The sequence below is a fragment of the Pyrus communis genome, chromosome 15 (genome assembly GCF_041283825.1).
Source record: "Pyrus communis isolate YQ-2024b chromosome 15, ASM4128382v1, whole genome shotgun sequence".
NCBI lineage: Eukaryota > Viridiplantae > Streptophyta > Magnoliopsida > Rosales > Rosaceae > Pyrus > Pyrus communis.
In genome coordinates this window covers 32,962,839-32,980,521 of record NC_142579.1, presented here as the reverse complement: position 1 = coordinate 32,980,521, position 17,683 = coordinate 32,962,839, and the positions used below count along the sequence as shown (strand labels likewise).

General features: G+C 36.8%; 2 protein-coding genes across 2 annotated transcripts; one reads left to right on the top strand and one right to left on the bottom strand.

The window, feature by feature from the left end:
• Positions 1-3,211: 3,211 nt before the first annotated feature.
• LOC137711632 (uncharacterized) lies at positions 3,212-5,664 on the top strand. Its single transcript, XM_068450889.2, has 5 exons — positions 3,212-3,854; positions 3,955-4,737; positions 4,834-4,913; positions 5,014-5,085; positions 5,169-5,664. Exons 1-5 carry the CDS (start codon positions 3,528-3,530, stop codon positions 5,515-5,517), a joined length of 1,611 nt encoding a protein of 536 aa, XP_068306990.2. The 5' UTR covers positions 3,212-3,527; the 3' UTR covers positions 5,518-5,664.
• Positions 5,665-6,159: 495 nt separating this feature from the next.
• On the bottom strand, positions 6,160-10,446 carry LOC137742627 (uncharacterized). The gene is made up of 6 exons (XM_068482543.2): positions 10,134-10,446; positions 7,799-8,779; positions 7,325-7,498; positions 6,804-6,946; positions 6,589-6,699; positions 6,160-6,494 (listed from the first exon to the last, which is right to left on the bottom strand). The coding sequence occupies exons 1-6, from the start codon at positions 10,425-10,427 to the stop codon at positions 6,413-6,415; spliced, it is 1,785 nt and encodes a 594-aa protein (XP_068338644.2). The 5' UTR covers positions 10,428-10,446; the 3' UTR covers positions 6,160-6,412.
• Between the last annotated feature and the right edge of the window lie 7,237 nt (positions 10,447-17,683).

Here is a 17,683-nt window from a genome sequence, read left to right as displayed (position 1 = left end):
TGTGCCAATTTACAGAATTAATAACTATTTACTTATTGTAAAGAGTTAAGCACTGTTAAAACTTCAATGATTTCCCAATTATTAACCAACAAGTGATGTCCAATAGGGGTGGAATATTCAAAATACATAAAAGTGCTTTTATTGACGAGAGGGATTTTAGCTAAAATAGTTTTTGAAATTGTTATAACTCCTCATATTAGTTTTAGAGATTTAAAAGTGACAGAAGTGATCCATGAGTTTATCTAGCATCAATCATTTTGGTCATTCCTTGAAAATCTTTGTTAAATAAAGACCAAAATGACAAAAATACCCTTCATTAATAAACAATGGGGCAAAATGATTTGACAAAATTTAAGAGTATTTTTGTTATTTTGGTCATTATTTAACGGAGATTTTTCACGGAATGACTAAAATGATTGATGGTAGACAAACTCAGGGATCACTTTTATCTATTTTAAATCTCATGAACCGAAATAAAGAGATATCAATCTTAGGGACCAGGGCCGGCCTAGGCCCAGTGCTGGCAGGGTGGCCGTCTGGGGCCCAAAAAAATTAGGGGCACCAAAATTATTAGTGTGTCATATTTATATACTTTTTCATAAGAGTATAAATTTATAAAATTTAGTTTAATGATAAAGAAATTTAACTAGAACCAGTGATTTTGTTGTTTGAAATTGATGAAGAGGTATTGGGTTCAAAATACTATGTGTGCTTATTTAAATTCTAAATCTGTAGAAATTTCTTTTCATAACAATATAAATTTATAAAATTTGGCTAAATGATCAAAAGTTTAATTAGAAGCAATGGTTTTTGTATTTAAAATTAACGAGAGATCCTAAATTTGAAATGCTATGTGCATGTTTATTTTTTTCAATTTTTACAAATTTTTGTTTGGTTGTTAATTTATTTTTAATTACTAGCTAGTAACTATGTGGGTTGTTATTTTTAAAAATTCGTTCCAATTCAAGTCTAATTTTCAACAAAGGGTAATACATAGACTAAATTTTTAGATCAAATTTGTAAATTATATGACGTGTCATCAAAATGTTTAATTTGGAGCTCAGTCATTACTTATACATATTCTTAAAGACTCGAAAGTATCATTATTTTTCTATTCTTATATTGATGAGGTTAGTAAATAAGAAAAAACATCTTACGATTTATACAAAAACACTTTAAAAGTTCCGATGGAAGTCAAAACTCATAATTTATCTACTTATAAGCTTGAAGTTTTTTGGTTTCCTTCTCTCGATACAAAATAAATTAGTTTTTCCGTGTTTCTAAATTATTGAGTTTGAAATGCTTTTGTAAATATAATTTTATCGATGTCTTACGTGTAAAAACAAATAATTTTTTTATATGAAGTGAGGACACATTTTTTTGCATTGTCTCGGGCCTAAAATATCTCTGGACCGACCCTGTCAGGTACTATTTTCAGTTTGACAAAATCACTTTTGTGAATGAATCTAATTACACTCCATATCACTATCCATCCATTCTTTCTCCCCACCTTGAAATTGAATATCAAATGAGAGAAAAGGTTCCACTCATGTGACTGGTGGGACAATAACAGGTTAATTATAGGACAGTTTGGTGTCTTGGTCGACCTTTTTCTTGTTTAGTGCAAATCATTTGTGGATGTACTAATCAAATGTTATTACCAATCTTGGATTCCAATTAAGGGAAATCATGGTGAGATTATTACAATTTGATATTGCAAATAAAAAATCATTAAATTTGTGCGGTTGACTCAAGTGGCGAGGAAGATGGGCAGTGACGGATTCATGAATTATTCATTAAATAAGTAAGGTATAAAAGTTTGGTGCGGTGTTCTTGCTTAAGAGGTGGTGATGCTTGAGCCTTGAGATTGAGGGATGAAGTTGAAAATTGAGTGAAGCAAGTGAATTTGTGTGAAATGAAGGATCAGAGCAAACAACGACAACTGGGTTTGGGTAAAAAGGGGATTTGCTCCTGTCTTGCTCAGTTGTTGGGTAGGCAAAATCTAACGGCAAGTCATTTCCATTGAACAGGTTTGCCTTAAAAATTAAAAAGTGAGTTAATTTGGTAAAATCTTCTTCTTTTCCTCCCACCCTAATCCTTGTTTTGGAGTCACTACTGGCTAGCTGGAGGTCACTAAAGAATGGCCGCCCCAAAATTAGCTAATTAATCTTTGTCTTGATTATGGAGATGGAGAGATGATTAGGCAAGGATTTAAGATGAGATTTGATTAATTATTCGTTTGATTCTTTCTTTTGATCGAAGTGACGCAAGAGTCCAAAACGTTTCAAAGTTTTCATAAGTGATATGTGACTAAGACATAGCACGAATAGACTGAGACATGGCATGTGGATTGCTTTGTTTCACCTTGTTAGAAAATCAATCCTTCTTAGAATTTTTTTTTTTAGAAATTGATACGTTTTGGATTATGTCAAAATCAAGACCATATCGTAATCAAAACCGAGGCGAAATACGAGTTAAGATAGAAGGTGAAAGTCTGAGACAATGATGTGAAATCTTGGCTCATATTTGCACCTTATCACAACATTTCAAAGTTCAACAATTATTTTTACACAATTTTAGAATTTGAATGCTTGATTTTAAAAAATTTAGGAATACAAGGAGTTGCACAAATCATCTACCATCAACAACAACAAGAAATTTTTATCCTATTAAGTCGGGTCGGTCGTATCAATTCTAAACCGCCACTACGCTCGGTTTTACGTCAAGTCTTCCGTTAGCTCTAAATGCTCTATGTTTTTTTTTTTAAATCTTTTTTCAAGTTATTCTAGGTCTTCCTCTACCTTTTTGGCCTTGAGCATGTATCTCATAATTGCATTTTTAATCTGAAGCATCTATAGGTCTTTGTTTCACATATCTAAGCCACCTAAACCGATTTTCTCTCATCTTATCTTCAATTGCGGCCACTCCTACTTTACCTCGATTATTCTTGTTCTTAATAATGTCATTTCTTGTGTGCTCACACATCCAACAAAACATTCTCATCTTTGCTGCACTCTTTTTTTCTATATTTAGCACGTGTTGATACATAATTGCCTAACATTCTGCGTATAAAGCATTACTGATCTTATTGCTTTATTAACGTCCTAAATTTTTTTTTTCTTGAGCTCTAATGGCATATGACGGTTGCAATAATACGAAAACGCAAAAATGTTGAAGAAAAGTATAACTTTGTTGAAAGAAAAATAAATTGAAAGGAACCGCAACAAACGACCACGTTTCTTTCTTTTTTTTTTCGCACCATGTGATTTTAGTATTTTACGTTTTCAGACCCTCCCTCAACGGCTAGTTTCCTAGTGACCGTTTTCCCGTCTCCCAAAATTCAAAATCTGAACCCACCGTTAATCTTCTCCACATGCCGCAATTCCCGGAAATATTTTTCAATTGTCAAACAACACTCGCAAACAAAAACCAAAATTCAAATCCAAACTCAAACTCTGGCACCTTCCCAAATTCGATCTCTGTTAAACCCATTTGGCAATTCGAATCAAGAACCCAGAATTTCAAAAATGGTGTATTCGTACGCGCCCACATACTACTCCACTCTCCACGACTCGATGACCTCCCTGTGCAAGTCCATTCTTCCCTTCGGCTTCAAGAAGCGGCGGTTGCCAGCGGCGGAGCAGAAGCTTTCGAAGCTGCAGTCGGATAACCTCAAGTGGCAGCAGGACTCTTTCCACCAGATGATGAACTTGATGGGTCTACACAAAGAAGGGATCTTGGCTGAGACCGAGGTCTCCGCTTTCCGATTGCATTTGCTCGAAACCCTCGTCGCCTCTCCAGTGGTGGAGCACGAACAGCCGGTTATTCTGAGGGACAAGTTGCTGTTCTTGCAGGTAAAAAACCAGTCTGCAATATCAAACCTTTTTTTTTTTTTTTTTTTCATTTCGATTGGATTTTCTTTCTTGGTTTGCTGAGTAGCCAAACAATGTTTAGGAGCTCTTGTATGCGAAATGTATATCGGAAGACGAATACCATTCTTCGAAGAGGCCGTTACTGCAGCGATTAGCAGCTCAGGGAGCTGAGGTCGAGGCTAAAGATGTAATCGCTTCAGGATCGCTGCCAGCGAAGGACCTGAAAGAGAATGCAGATCAAGAGCAGTGGTCTGAAATTGACTTGAAGGACGAGAAATGCTTGCTAACGAAAGACAAAGGGAGTTCAAATTCGAAGAACAAATTGAAGCACAGCTCGGCAGTGAAGCAAATCAAAGGGGCAGCTTCGGTGTTGGGATTTGTATCACCTTTCAAACAAGGGAAAAACAGGGGAGAAAAGAGCATATTCGATCTGCCCGACTCGTCGAAATTCTCTTCCGCCAGCTCTTCTAAGCATGAAGCAGGAGATCAATCGTCGATTCCCATGCCAGAAAGCTTGCCACAGGTTCCGATGAAAGAGAGTGGGAGCGCAGATCGAACGAGGAGGAAGCCGTTTAGGAATCTGTTTCAGAGAGAACAGAGAGAGGGACAGGAGGATCATGGCCATGAATATGAACAAACACCTTCGAAATCGGCGAAAAAGCAATGGGGTTTTGATGGATTCAAGAAGTGGAAGAGGAGTGACTCGGAAGAGAATGAGACAACTCCGTTGCCGCTAAACGAAAGATCAGATAGTGAGGTTCACCTGAAGCTTGTCCCAAGCCCCATGGGTGAAGGGCCAGACACTAAGCTCATAAAAAGGAAGCTGCTCTCGGATGGTTCTCCTTCTGATTTCTTCATTGACAAGGTTCGTAATTGTTCAATTTCATTTCATGATCTTCGGCGAATATTCGAAGCTTGATCTCAAACTGAATCTTGTGTTTTGTTTTTTTATGACCTGAAGGTTGTAGGGGAGAAGATAAAGAAGGAACTGTCAAGAATTCAGACAGAGCTTTGCGCTTCAAATCCAAATCTTCGATTCACGTAAGCCTTTTCGACGAGACTTTCTTAATATTCACACTGGCATTGAAAAGAAATCCGTTTTTTTTAAAATATATGAGTTTGGTTCTTGTGATTTACTCAGGAATGAACAAGTTGAAGCGATTTCGACAAGGCTTCCGGTGGACAAGGCTGACCTGAAGAAGTTCTTTCCCAAGTGAGCAAAATCTTCACCAACTAAAACCAACACATCCTTAGACTTTCCTTTTTATTCATCATTGATTTTTGTTTCGTTTTCAGGTCGTGGTGTGATCGGTATGGAGACGTTGTTCTGGACGTGGTGAGGAAAGAATTCAAGGAGCATGTTGGGGAGATGGAGAGCTTGAGAAATGCAGCAAGAGAGAAACACGGTATCCACTCAGCGCAATGGGTTACATTCCAAGATGACGAGGAGAATTGTCACCCAAATCTGTTTGCTCCGCCGCGTGACAACAACCACAATTACACCTCAAAGTTCCATGAAACCAATCCTTTCTGTGATGATCACCTTCACACCACCCCTAGGAAGCTGAGATCGAAACCGACAGCTTATACACAAGAGCAGAATCAGAATCAGAATCCCTTTTGGATCCCTGGGCATGGCTACTGACGCGATACATTTTTCTTATCTGTTGTATGAACTTCGAGAGAAGAACTCTGTTCTCCCAAGCATTCAAACTTTATGTTTGATTTGTAAATGCAGGCAATGTATTATCTCCTTAAATGTTTCGGAATTCGATTCGCTCCTTGATTTTTATTTTCTTAGCTCTTCTCACTCATTATTTGAAAGCCGCTTTGTTGAGATGAAAAGACTGCCACTGTGTTCGTCCTCATTGCTCAAAGGACCTTCATGCAAATATCAAACATGCGTGTAATACAAGAAACAAATCAATTGAAACATAACATGATCATCAGGAGTAAGGGTTGCTTGTGATGCAAGCAAGCTGCAAATTCGAGAGCAAAAAGAATTTTTTGCAGATACATGAACCCCGAGTCGTCTTTCTATTGATCAGTTAGAGAAAGAAACGACTCAGGTCAAAATATAATTCCTCGTTACAATAAGGACAAAACTGGCAAAGACTTCTTTTACACGTTCAAGTAAAAGCAGAGGAATCTACACGCTTTTTAGCAATAACGGAAGGCACGTTACCAATAATTCCAGCAAGAAACCCACCATTTGAAAAATATAAAGAAACACATCACCATCAAGTAACAGAAGCACCAAGGGTAATAATGGAAAGAACTGCAAAAATGAAGAATGCCAATGTGTTCTCTGCATATAAACATCAAAGATGGTGCACATGCACATTGATGTATAAATATCTCATTTTCTCAATCACTATATAAGTACTACAATTCCGCATCGAGAGTGGAAGACGCTACAATATCATGGATTTCGGAAAAATTCAGATACAAGTTAGTATTGGGGGACAAAATACATGTCGTGGCAGATGCGAAGAACCATCTTTAACCATTTACATTATTGTGTAGTATGTACAATTAAATCAAAGAGAAGATATCTCTGAGTTAGAGACAGAAGAGTCGGTGAAACCCTCACGAACATCTCCTCGGCAAAGTGGGCAAACCCTGTACGTAGGAGTGACTTTCAGTGAAAAAGAAAAATCATGGGGGAATGAAGGGCAATCATGAAGGGGGAAAAACAGGATGGCAATGACAATACCCGTGTATCTCTTTGAGCCACTTGTCAACGCAGGACATGTGATACTCGTGATGGCAGGGAAGAACTCGAATTTTGTCTCCTTCCTCATACTCAGCGAGGCATATGTAACACCTATCAATTATTAACTCACCATGATCAAACAAATGCATCATGCTCCCTATTGATGGAATCATTTAAGGCCGAAAGAAAATGGGCATGACTAAAGTAAAACTTACTGCTCAGTATCATCCCCGGACTTTGATTTGTCAACCCTTGTGTGACTTTTAAGAGGAAAACCATCAACAACAGATGCTGGGGCAGGAGCCGAGACCATCGATAGTGAAAGTGACACAGGTTGGCGGTGAATTTCATCCAAAACCTGCACATTGCACATTACAACAAAATTAGGTTTGAGTAATGCATTCATAAGGTAAACAGTAATCTGTCGTGTAACATCTGCCACTATGTTTGACCCTCAAACATAGATAAAAAAAAAAACTGCAAAAACCAAAGCATAGCCGTTCAACCTAGAGCAGTAAACATGCAGCCAAAGCCATCAAAGAGACCTCAAAAAGAAGAATATACTAAATTCATCCCTGATTTAATTAAGTTTAGCCCCCAAAGAGGAAAAAATTAAAGAATTTCATGCTTCAAGGGTAAATCACAGCATCCCAAGGTAAACACAAAAGGCAAGAACGTATTGCATAAATACCCTCCTAACTTAAGACGTATGCAAGAAAAATAGAAAGAAAATTACCTCAAATAGAGCTTCAGCGAGCATGACAATTCTTGAGATACTTGCCCGAGTACTAGACTCTTCGGTCGTCGAGAATGAGCCACATGAACACATGCCACGAGGGTGGATTCCTGTGGGACAAGAGGTATTACGCTGGCCATTATCATCAAGGCCAACACGAAGTCTTTCCCAGACCTACAGAGAGTCATGCAGATGCAAATCAATGAAAATTACTAATGGGACTCCAATAAATAAAGCTGCTACAATCTACTGGTTTCCTCTGGCCCATAAAACATATATAACACTTCATAAAGGAAGTATAAAAGTACCCTTGATGTATGATATGTCTGTAAACCATGTAAATGAACAGACATATACAGTTAAGACTTAAGCCCCAAAACTCTCCCAAATGAAAGAAGAAGAAAAATTCAATTTTCAGATCAACCACGTAACTGAAACAACATCATAATATTCGTTAATGTTCTAAACTATCACCTCAGATCTAGAATGTCGTCGTCGTTCATTCGAGTAGGGAATTCTACTGGCCCGGTGACCAGAATCAGCTCCAATCCCATCATCAAATAAATCACCACTCAAACCAAGTAGCCATCTGTCATGAGATCCCATATCCTCAGTATCATCAGTAGAGAAAAGAATGGTTGGTGAATCAATGAATCTCCTGGAGCTGCGCCTTGAAAATGCATCCCAGAACAGTCGCCTGCCATTCCTTCTAGCCTCACGATTACTTGCATCAGCATTGCTACTCCTCAAAAAGTTGGAAGAAATGCTCATAACGTCAACATGAAGTACACTTCCATCTTCCTGGCCTTGTTCCCTATTGGACACAAGGAATCCCAAACCAGAAGGTATTGCCTCCCGTAGAGAATCATTTCCACGTGAGTCAAAAGATGATGGAATTTCAGAAACATTAGCAGAATCAGCATCAGCATTTGAACTTTGCACACCCCTTACGTCAGCCACATGATTCTCAACAGACACTTCCTGAGAACGGGAATTCCGCATCCCTTGTGGAGACGAACTACTTGGACACATAACCTCGGGACAGGTCTGAGATTCATTCTTGTCTGCTGAAATGTCAATGCCATTGACTGCATCCACATTAGCCGAGCGATTCAAAGAGACTGTTTCTGAAGATTGTTGTTGTCTAAACGAAGTACTAGCTGTAGGACTATTATCCATACAAGATTGGTCGTGACTATATTCAGCACTTACCTGATGAGGTATTAGTTCTTTACTTTTGGACAAGCACTTCCCCTGGTTACTTGTGTCAACACTGCTTAAACCTTCTTCAACAATGCGCTCAGATGATGATCCAATTTCAATAACAGGGCAGGTGAACGGTGATCCAGTACTGGAGACCAACAAGGTTCCCTCTCCGGAGTTCTGGACTTGATTGATATCACGATCAGATTGCTCTGCACATTTCACAAGACACACAGCTGCGTGATCTTCCATCTGCAGGAAAAGTACTGAAAGAATGAGTCTCTTTTTGTTATTTATATGAGTATAACCACCAAGTGCACTATCAAGGCATCAAAACAACTACATAACATTACAGTTTTTGGAGCCACCAAAAAAGTATTAAACTTACATTTCTATACTGTCCATCAGAAGAGATGAGCATTTACTCCCAAGTGAACACAAGTAACACAGAAATAAATAACTTCAGTTACACACTAAGTGGACTAATGCTAGGTATCTCAACCTAAATCAACAAGAAGCAAATTTTCTGCTTCAAGATTACACTGAAGCATGACTTTGTGGAAATAATAACATCAAGGTTGTCTTAAGAAGTGCATTGGAAAGCACTAAATAAAAACAACTGCAATCATTCGATATCTAATTACATGCCCCCACTTCTCCAGAGGATTCCTAAACGTTCATCATGGGACTACTATGAATAATAATAGACATGCACACACTTGTATTCTTATATTCTAGCAAAATACCATACTCATCCAAACTTTTAAATCTTCTCTATCTTCCGAGAATGGGTGCATATACACAGAAACATCCTACAAACCACTTCACACCACTACATCAGCACCATGGTTGATTCCCAGCTCAAGAACATAAGTTGTGCTAAAGACTATGTAATCATTTCTCCGCACCATTAAGAACCTTAACCTTCGAGTTCTACAATCATAATCAACCTTTCTCCAACCATTTCCCTTAGCATCCCACCAATCACTCATCGGGAATCATCATTAAAGTTCATATTCAAAAACATCAAAAAAATCAAACAATATGGTTCAGAACCTGAAAACAAAGTTGAATCCTTTTGCTTCATTCACGATTGTTATACTGAACGTATACATTAAAACAAACATAACTTGAACCGTCAATTCAATGTCCCCATTAACTAAATCCCCCAACTTTTTCAACAACACGATCACATAATTAGCAGTTCTAATATATGAATTCAATATTCACATTTGCAGGGAAATTATAACACAAAATAAAGTAACTGAATATTACCGAGAACAGGATCAATCTTCTGCATCATTTGGACAACTCCCGTATATTTTTATTGGATTGTAACTCGAAATGAGAGAAATCAAAACCCCCCCCTCCCCCTCCCCCTCCCCCCCCCCCCCCCCCAAAATAAATAATTTAAAGAAAAAAAAAAGCTTCAAATTCTTCAAATTTGCACCAAATGATCAAATCCCAAATCATCCAAAACCAATAAAAATCGAATTTTGCATCCAAAAAATGTAAAAATGATGAGAAATCCAAAAATGGGCATTGACGATTGAATTAAAGGCATCGATTTTAGTGGAGGACGATCAAGAAAAAGAAAAAAAGGTACCTCTTGAGTAGCACGTGCGGAGGAGCCACCGCAGACGAAAGAGGAGAGTATGGAACGACTGGCGGTGCGATTGACTTGGGGCCGAGATGGGCGCGAGCCCAGTCGACTGCTGCTCGAACCCATTTGAGAGAGAGAGAGAGAGAGAGAGAGAGAGAGAGAGGAGAGAGAGAGCTGAGTTGGTGATGAACGATGATAATTGAAGCAAATCAGCTGACAGAGAAAGGAGAGAGAAAGAGAGCCCTTTCTTCCTTGTATTTCAAATTCAATTATTTTTGTGGACTTTCTGTGAGTCATATATTTAACATTATTTTTTGGGTGAAACATTCTGGTTATTCCCGACCGCAATATCAACGTGATATTTTTGGGATTTGGATCCTCTTTAGGCTTTTAGCATCATGAGCGAGCCTATTGAACAAATCATAAGGATTGATAGGTTTTGATAACTGTTACAATTATTATAATTTTTAGAATGATTTCTTATTTGTAACTGTTGGATCAAAATCTAATGACCTGTGTGATTTGCTCAGTAGACTCAGGATGCTGAGCTTAGGAGAGGATCCAAATCCATATTTTTGTAACAACACTGAATAAAATAAAATAGTTATTATGGACACTTCAAAAGTCTCATTTTGCATTTGAATAAATTGTAGCAATGATTTTTTTTAATTTTAACTCAATTAGAATAATGGTGTCTCAACTAAAAATTAATTACCATTGGTCCCTCAACTAATAATTAATTACCATTGGTCCCTCAACTTTAATTCAACTGGAGAAATGATCCCTCAACTTGAACATAATTGTAGCAATAGTCCCTCAATTTTAACCTAATTGTAGCAATAGTCATTCCAACATAACTCATTTTGACAAAATTCTGACGAAATTTATGAAAAAGACCATATCTATACGTTCTGATGAGTTGAGAGACCCCAATTGTAGTAATGATCATTTCAACATAACTTATTTTGACAAAATTCTAACGAATTTGACGAAAATGACCATAGCTACACATTTAAATGAATTGAGGGAGCAATGATAATAGATTTTTAATTAAGAAACCATTACTCAAATTTAATTAAAATTGAGAAACCATTTCTACAATTTACATTCTGCATTTCAACGGTGATCAATGGAGGGAGTAAAATGTTTTGTCACTAAATTGGTATAAAGGTGGTGTCAGTGACATTTTTTATTTTTGAAATTATTATTTATATTGTGAAAAGTTGGATGTGGGCTCGTTGGAAAAAATGGGCCTAAACCCAACCTGAAATAATCGAGCCTGGAAGATTGTAAATCTGCCAACAGTGGTTTCTACAGTGGACCAGGCTTGACCGACTAATCAAATTTATGGGCCTGGATCATCGAGGTTCGGCCCAAATTTTCAAGAATAGAACGAAGCTGCAGTTTAACATCTACAAACGTAACGAGTCGTAGAATGTGGACAAGAATAATTGAAGCATATTAAAAATTCTGAGAGTGATAGGGGGTACGTGTTTGGTCCATGTACGAGGGCAATTAAGGCATGAAATATGTAGTGGTGATTGGTATATTTCAGATGCACAAAACCAATATACGTTTTATTATCTTACCCAAAATATGGATAATTTTAGATGTGTCAAGACGTATGATTATCTCTATATAATTTTAAATTGGAGTAAAAGAAAAAGAATAATGTTTGTGTTCTCCCGCTTACGATCAACGAATCTTTATTATTCGAACATCATAATCGAAATCGTTCATCCTCTTTATCAGTTTTTCATCATCTAAGATCATATCATCAAAAAACATTCAATTTAGAGATTAGTCATTTATACGTGCTAAACCAATCAACGATTTTGGTAACAAGTAACATCCTCATAATGAACCTTTGTTTTGTGCATATGAATGACTAAAAGATCTCCAAATTGAATAATTTTTTGCATATATAATCTTTAGATGATGATAAAGAGAATAAATGATTTTCGATTATGATATTCAGATAATATAGATTCGTTAATCGTACGTGAAATAGCAAGTCGTCCTATATAGGGGACACAAGCATTATCAAAATAAAAATGACAGCACTGCAGGAGTATATGTGAATATTTGATCAAGGTCGGCAGAGAAATATCCAGTTGAATTGTAGGATTCACCTACCAGTAAAACAACTATGGCAGTGACTAGCAGTCGGTGAAGATGGTGGACACGTTTTACCTCTTCAGAAGCAACTCCATGCCTGTATCTACCTAGCTTTCTATCCTTTCTCATGATCATATATGCATCAATTATATATGCCCATTACCATATAAGTACAATTGTTTCGGTTAATCAATTTATCATACGATTGCTTAGTTTTCAAATAGCCACGATCCATCAGCCTAATGCATCGGGAAAATGCTTAGTTTTTAGAACCTTGTAACGATTTCCTCCAAATCGAATCGGGAGATCACCGTCGAACGCTTAGGTGCCGACTAGGCGGCCATCTAGAGCGATTTTTAGAACACTGTGCAGAAGCATGACCGCACAAAATCGATCCTAGGCTCCTATACCTACTAGCCTACCACTACCATTCTTATATAAAATAACTTCTAGATAAAATTGTAATTCTAGGGTTTAAAGTGTTCTGCTTTATTCTTCTCATGTAGAGGGTGATATATAGTTATACAAGTTCCTATGACATAGGAAATAGGAATCCCAATTATACAGGGATATCCATTACATGATTTCATACCCAAAATATATCTATATTCCTCAATCTCAAAGTTAACTCATGCCAACACTCCCCTTCAAGTTGGTGCGGAGATATCTTCTAGGCCCAACTTGTCAAGTAAGTCTCAAAACACTCTCGCTGATATTGCATGAGTCAGTACATCGACTAACTGTTATTCATACCTCACATATGGAATGTCAATCAATCTGATATCTAACTTTTTCTTGATAAAATGTCTATCCACTTCAACATGTTTTGTGTGATCATGTTGAACCGGATTATTAGCTATCTCTCTTGTAGCTTGATTATCGCATTACAATGACTTAGCTCCCTGTGATTTGAATCCTATTTCTGTGAGAAGAATCCTCAGCTACAATAATTCGCAAATCCCATGCGCCATACTCCAATACTCTGCCTTTGCCGTGGACCTAGCTACCATGTTTTGTTTTTTGCTTCTCCAAGTTACAAGATTTCCTGCTACAAAAGTGAAGTAGCCTAACGTATAACGTCTATCAGTAATATTCCTAGCTTAATTAGCATCTGTATATCCTTTTATCTTCATATGCCCATGTTTCCTGAAAATCAACCCTTTTCCAGGTGCACCTTTCAGATACCATGTTGAAATTTTTTAGATCGACGAGCTTGAGGGGGGCCCCACTCTAACGACACCAATACTGTCCCCAAATTTACCACCTGCCTAATCCGTCAAGTGTAGGGTTTTACCACAAAAGGTCTCAGTATTAGTTAGAGTAGGGTAATCATATTAAAACCCATTATTTTCTTTTGCATGTGGGATTCCAACACTTCACCTCACATGTAACCCCATTTAGTGGTTCACACGTGGAGATCCACACATCGGCAATTGAAACTTAGAGGTCGGCTCTATGTTAAGAGTCTAGACTTGTTTTCAATATAACTCAAAGGCCGGCTCTCTATTAAGAGTTCTAACTTGTTTCCTTCTTGGTGACAAGCTCATTAGCTTGCACGGGCTCCAACCTTGACCCTGATACCAAGATAAAATTGTAATTCTAGGGTTTAAGGTGTTCTGTCTTCTCACATAGGAGAAATTTTTGGTTGTAACAGGAACACGGATGGTACACCACGTGTTTTATGCAAATGGTGGAAAATGTGAATTTTTAAGTTATTAACATTTTAACACACATAACCCACCATTTATATAGAGACACGTGGTGTACCCTCTCGTTTTAACGATCGCACTGAAAAATCTCTCCTCACATAGAGGGTGATATATAGTTATACAAGTTCTTATGACATTGGAAACAGGAATCCCAATTATACAGGGATATCCATTACATGATTTCATACCCAAAATATATCTATATTCCTTAATCCCAAAGTTGACTCATGCCAACACTTATTTCCTTCACAGTAAAAGAACAGTTCGTTACATATAATCTTCTTCTGTCCTTTTCATTTTTAGATGGATAAAATTTCATATAATTTGAAAGATCTTTTTTTTTTCTTTCTTTTTTTCATGCGACACCTTCACGATGAACGTTGATCTTTTGTTTTTTGTACCGACATCATTGCACTATAAAACCCCACTCCTTTCTTCAACTATTCGCCACACCAAACTAAAAGAGGAGAGTAGCTAGCTAAGCATTAGAAGTGTCTGTGTAACTACAACAAATTAACAAGATCAAGAAGATGCACGGTCCGGGAGGAGGCGGCGGCGGTCCGGGAGGACAAGGAGGAGGCGGTCCTGGAGGACAAGGAGGCGGAGGACAAGGAGGTGGCGGTCCTGGAGGACAAGGAGGCGGAGGACAAGGAGGCGGAGGTCCTGGAGGACAAGGAGGCGGCGGTCCGGGAGGACAAGGAGGCGGCGGACCTGGAGGACAAGGAGGCGGCGGACCTGGAGGACAAGGAGGCGGCGGACATGGAGGACAAGGAGGCGGCGGTGATAAGGGAGGAGGCGGACACGGGGGTGGAGGTGGACAAGGTGGTCGCTGATAAGTGCTAATGGTTTCGACCAAGAACTTCTGGTGTACTTACATATATATATATATATATATATATATATATGCGTGCTGATCATGTTTTATAGTTAATTAGTTTACTAATCATGTTTAAGATCACTACCAGACCAGCTCAGCTGGAGAGGATCTGGGGAGGATCATGTGTCCGTCCATAATGGTACTATGTTGAATATGCTGCACGTTATGATATCAATAAAATGGAGTTCCGTTTATATTTATATGATATGATTGCTCTTTTCTCTAGTGCTTTATTTAGAAACCTTTTAGCATTCTTGATAATTAATCTATGGCTTATTTTTAGCCTGTTTGGAACTCTACGTTAATCTCAATTTATTCCCTGTAACACTAAAGTCACCAGTTTACTCATTGAAACTTCAAATTCGTTTCATTTTGATTTGTGGGCTCTCTCTTCTCCCTGAAACTTATAGGTCATCTCGTAAACATATGTGGAACCCAACATCCAATAAGAAAATGTCACATGTGCAATAAAGTTGATTATAAATCTCTATTATGCGTTAACATTTAACAATCAAAGAATATTAAGCTTAAAAGAAATGGAAGATATGAAAAATAAAAAATAAAAAAGAAATTGATTAGCCTGCACCCAAAATTAAACCCAAATAAGAAATTAACAGATTTAAGGCAATGAGAAACTAATTTTGAGTTTTAGAGGGACGACTTTCAAGTTTTAAGGGCCAAAATGGAATCAAAACCGAGTTCTAGGGGCAAAGTGAAGCGAATTTGGAGTTTTAGATGGTAAAATGATGACTTTTGAGTTACAAAGAGCAAAGTAAGACTAAAATAGAGTTCATGGTGTAAAGCTAAAAATAAATCTTAATCTATTTCTAAAGATCTTTATTTTATTTTTAATTTTATTTTAAGAGGGGACAATTGGTGGCAAGTCACGGTTATCCACCTTTTCAGGGAGACGCATAGAGGCATTTCAGTTTCATTTTGACCACTAGTCTGGCTTCTACTCTAACAACGAGTTTCGAACCCAAGACCTCAAATTTTTAATTCGAACCCAAAAATCTTTAATTGATTATATATATATATATATATATATATATATATATATATCGATACAAGACGAGAAGATTACAATTCTTTTTAAGAATTTAATTGATGGTAAAATGGGATATCAAAGAAATAGTTGCAAAAGTGGCGGTGTGCGATGTCACTGGAGTTTAAAAATGTTTTGAAAATACATACATAGAGGTTATACGAATTTAATTGATGGTAAAATGGGATATCAAAGAAATAGTTGCAAAAGTGCAGGATGTGTGCGATGTCGCTGGAGTTTAAAAATGTTTTGAATATATACATAGAGGTTATAAAAAGTAGATATATATATATATATATATATATATATATATATAATTTTACAGTCTTTAAGGAAGGAACTTCTATTTTTTTTTTATAAAATAGGGATTAATTGTGGGGCTAACACCAAATTGAACTTGAATGATCCAAATCGTCTATTTTCCAAATTGCACCTCATAAATTATCATTGCAAAATAGTAGCTAAATTATAAATATTTGAGACATCTAATTGAGTTCAAAGAAATTGATAAACACTATGTTTAAAGAAACATTGAAATTTTATCATGTCACTAAATTAGCACAAGGTTTCAGATGAAATTGAATTTTTGCATAAATGATCTGAAAAATTGAGACTTACAAAATAAACAGTTTTGGATCTTTGAAGTTTGATGTTGGATGGGTCCCACCGCTAATCCCCATTTCTTACCCAAAAAAATAAAAAATAATATCTCTCCTTAAAGGGCCTGTATAATTTTATACTTACCAAAAGATTGCATTGTTCAAAAGATACAAATACTACGAAAGTTAGATTATGACATAAGTTGTAGTGTTCAACCACTAATTGTTCAAAAGATAGAGATGCTATAAAAGTTGGAAATATATACATATGTCCACAATTATCATAAAGTTGGCACTGCTCATGTGCTCGATGTTCACAAAGATTTTTCTTGGACATCTTAGGTGTTGCTTGTTTGTGAATGAACATCTTTCGTTCGTCACCATGTTGTAGAAATGGTGCCTTTTCATTTTTGTTTTTTTTCAAAATTTCAAATTTGTCAATGTATTACATATCGAACACAAACAAGCAATATTGATGTTTGAATATGGAATACTTTTCTCGTCGATTAATTTGTGTTCAAGAATTATGGTGATGTTAATTTACTATCATCTCGGGTATATTAAATCTAATGAACCTACGAAAAATTTACCTACAGCTCTGGTTTCTTAAATCTAATGAATCTCATTTGCTTTAGGTTTATGGAACTTTTTGGACCTACAACACATGTTTATTAAACATACCCTAAGAGGCTAAGATATGCATACACTTTCACATAAAACTTACTCACAAATACTAAACCTCTAGCATAGGTTGATTTATAACATGACACGGTTTTTTAATTTGATGGATGGCAATTGTGAATAGGTTACGTTATGGACTTCACTCAACATCATATGAAATAAATGAACAGAGATCATATCATTAAGCCCCTATAAAATAATAAGATGGGTTGTGGGGGTTTAATTTCCTCTAAGTTAATTACTTAATTTGGCACTTACTGAAGTAACTGATCACGTTGTGGTTTACTGCAAAATTTCCACTCCTTTTATTTTAAGTACGATGCGAATCTAACTACAAACAACTAGCTAAGCAGACCAATTAGCAAATAAAACCCTATATAATACTCAGAGCTGGCCCTGAGGGTGTGCAAAAGGTGCCACCGCATAGGGCCCTCGATTTAGAAGGGTCCCCAAATTTTCATTACATGTATGTAGATACATATAAAATAAATTAGAAGCAAAAGACAATCATTTATGTGGTTCTA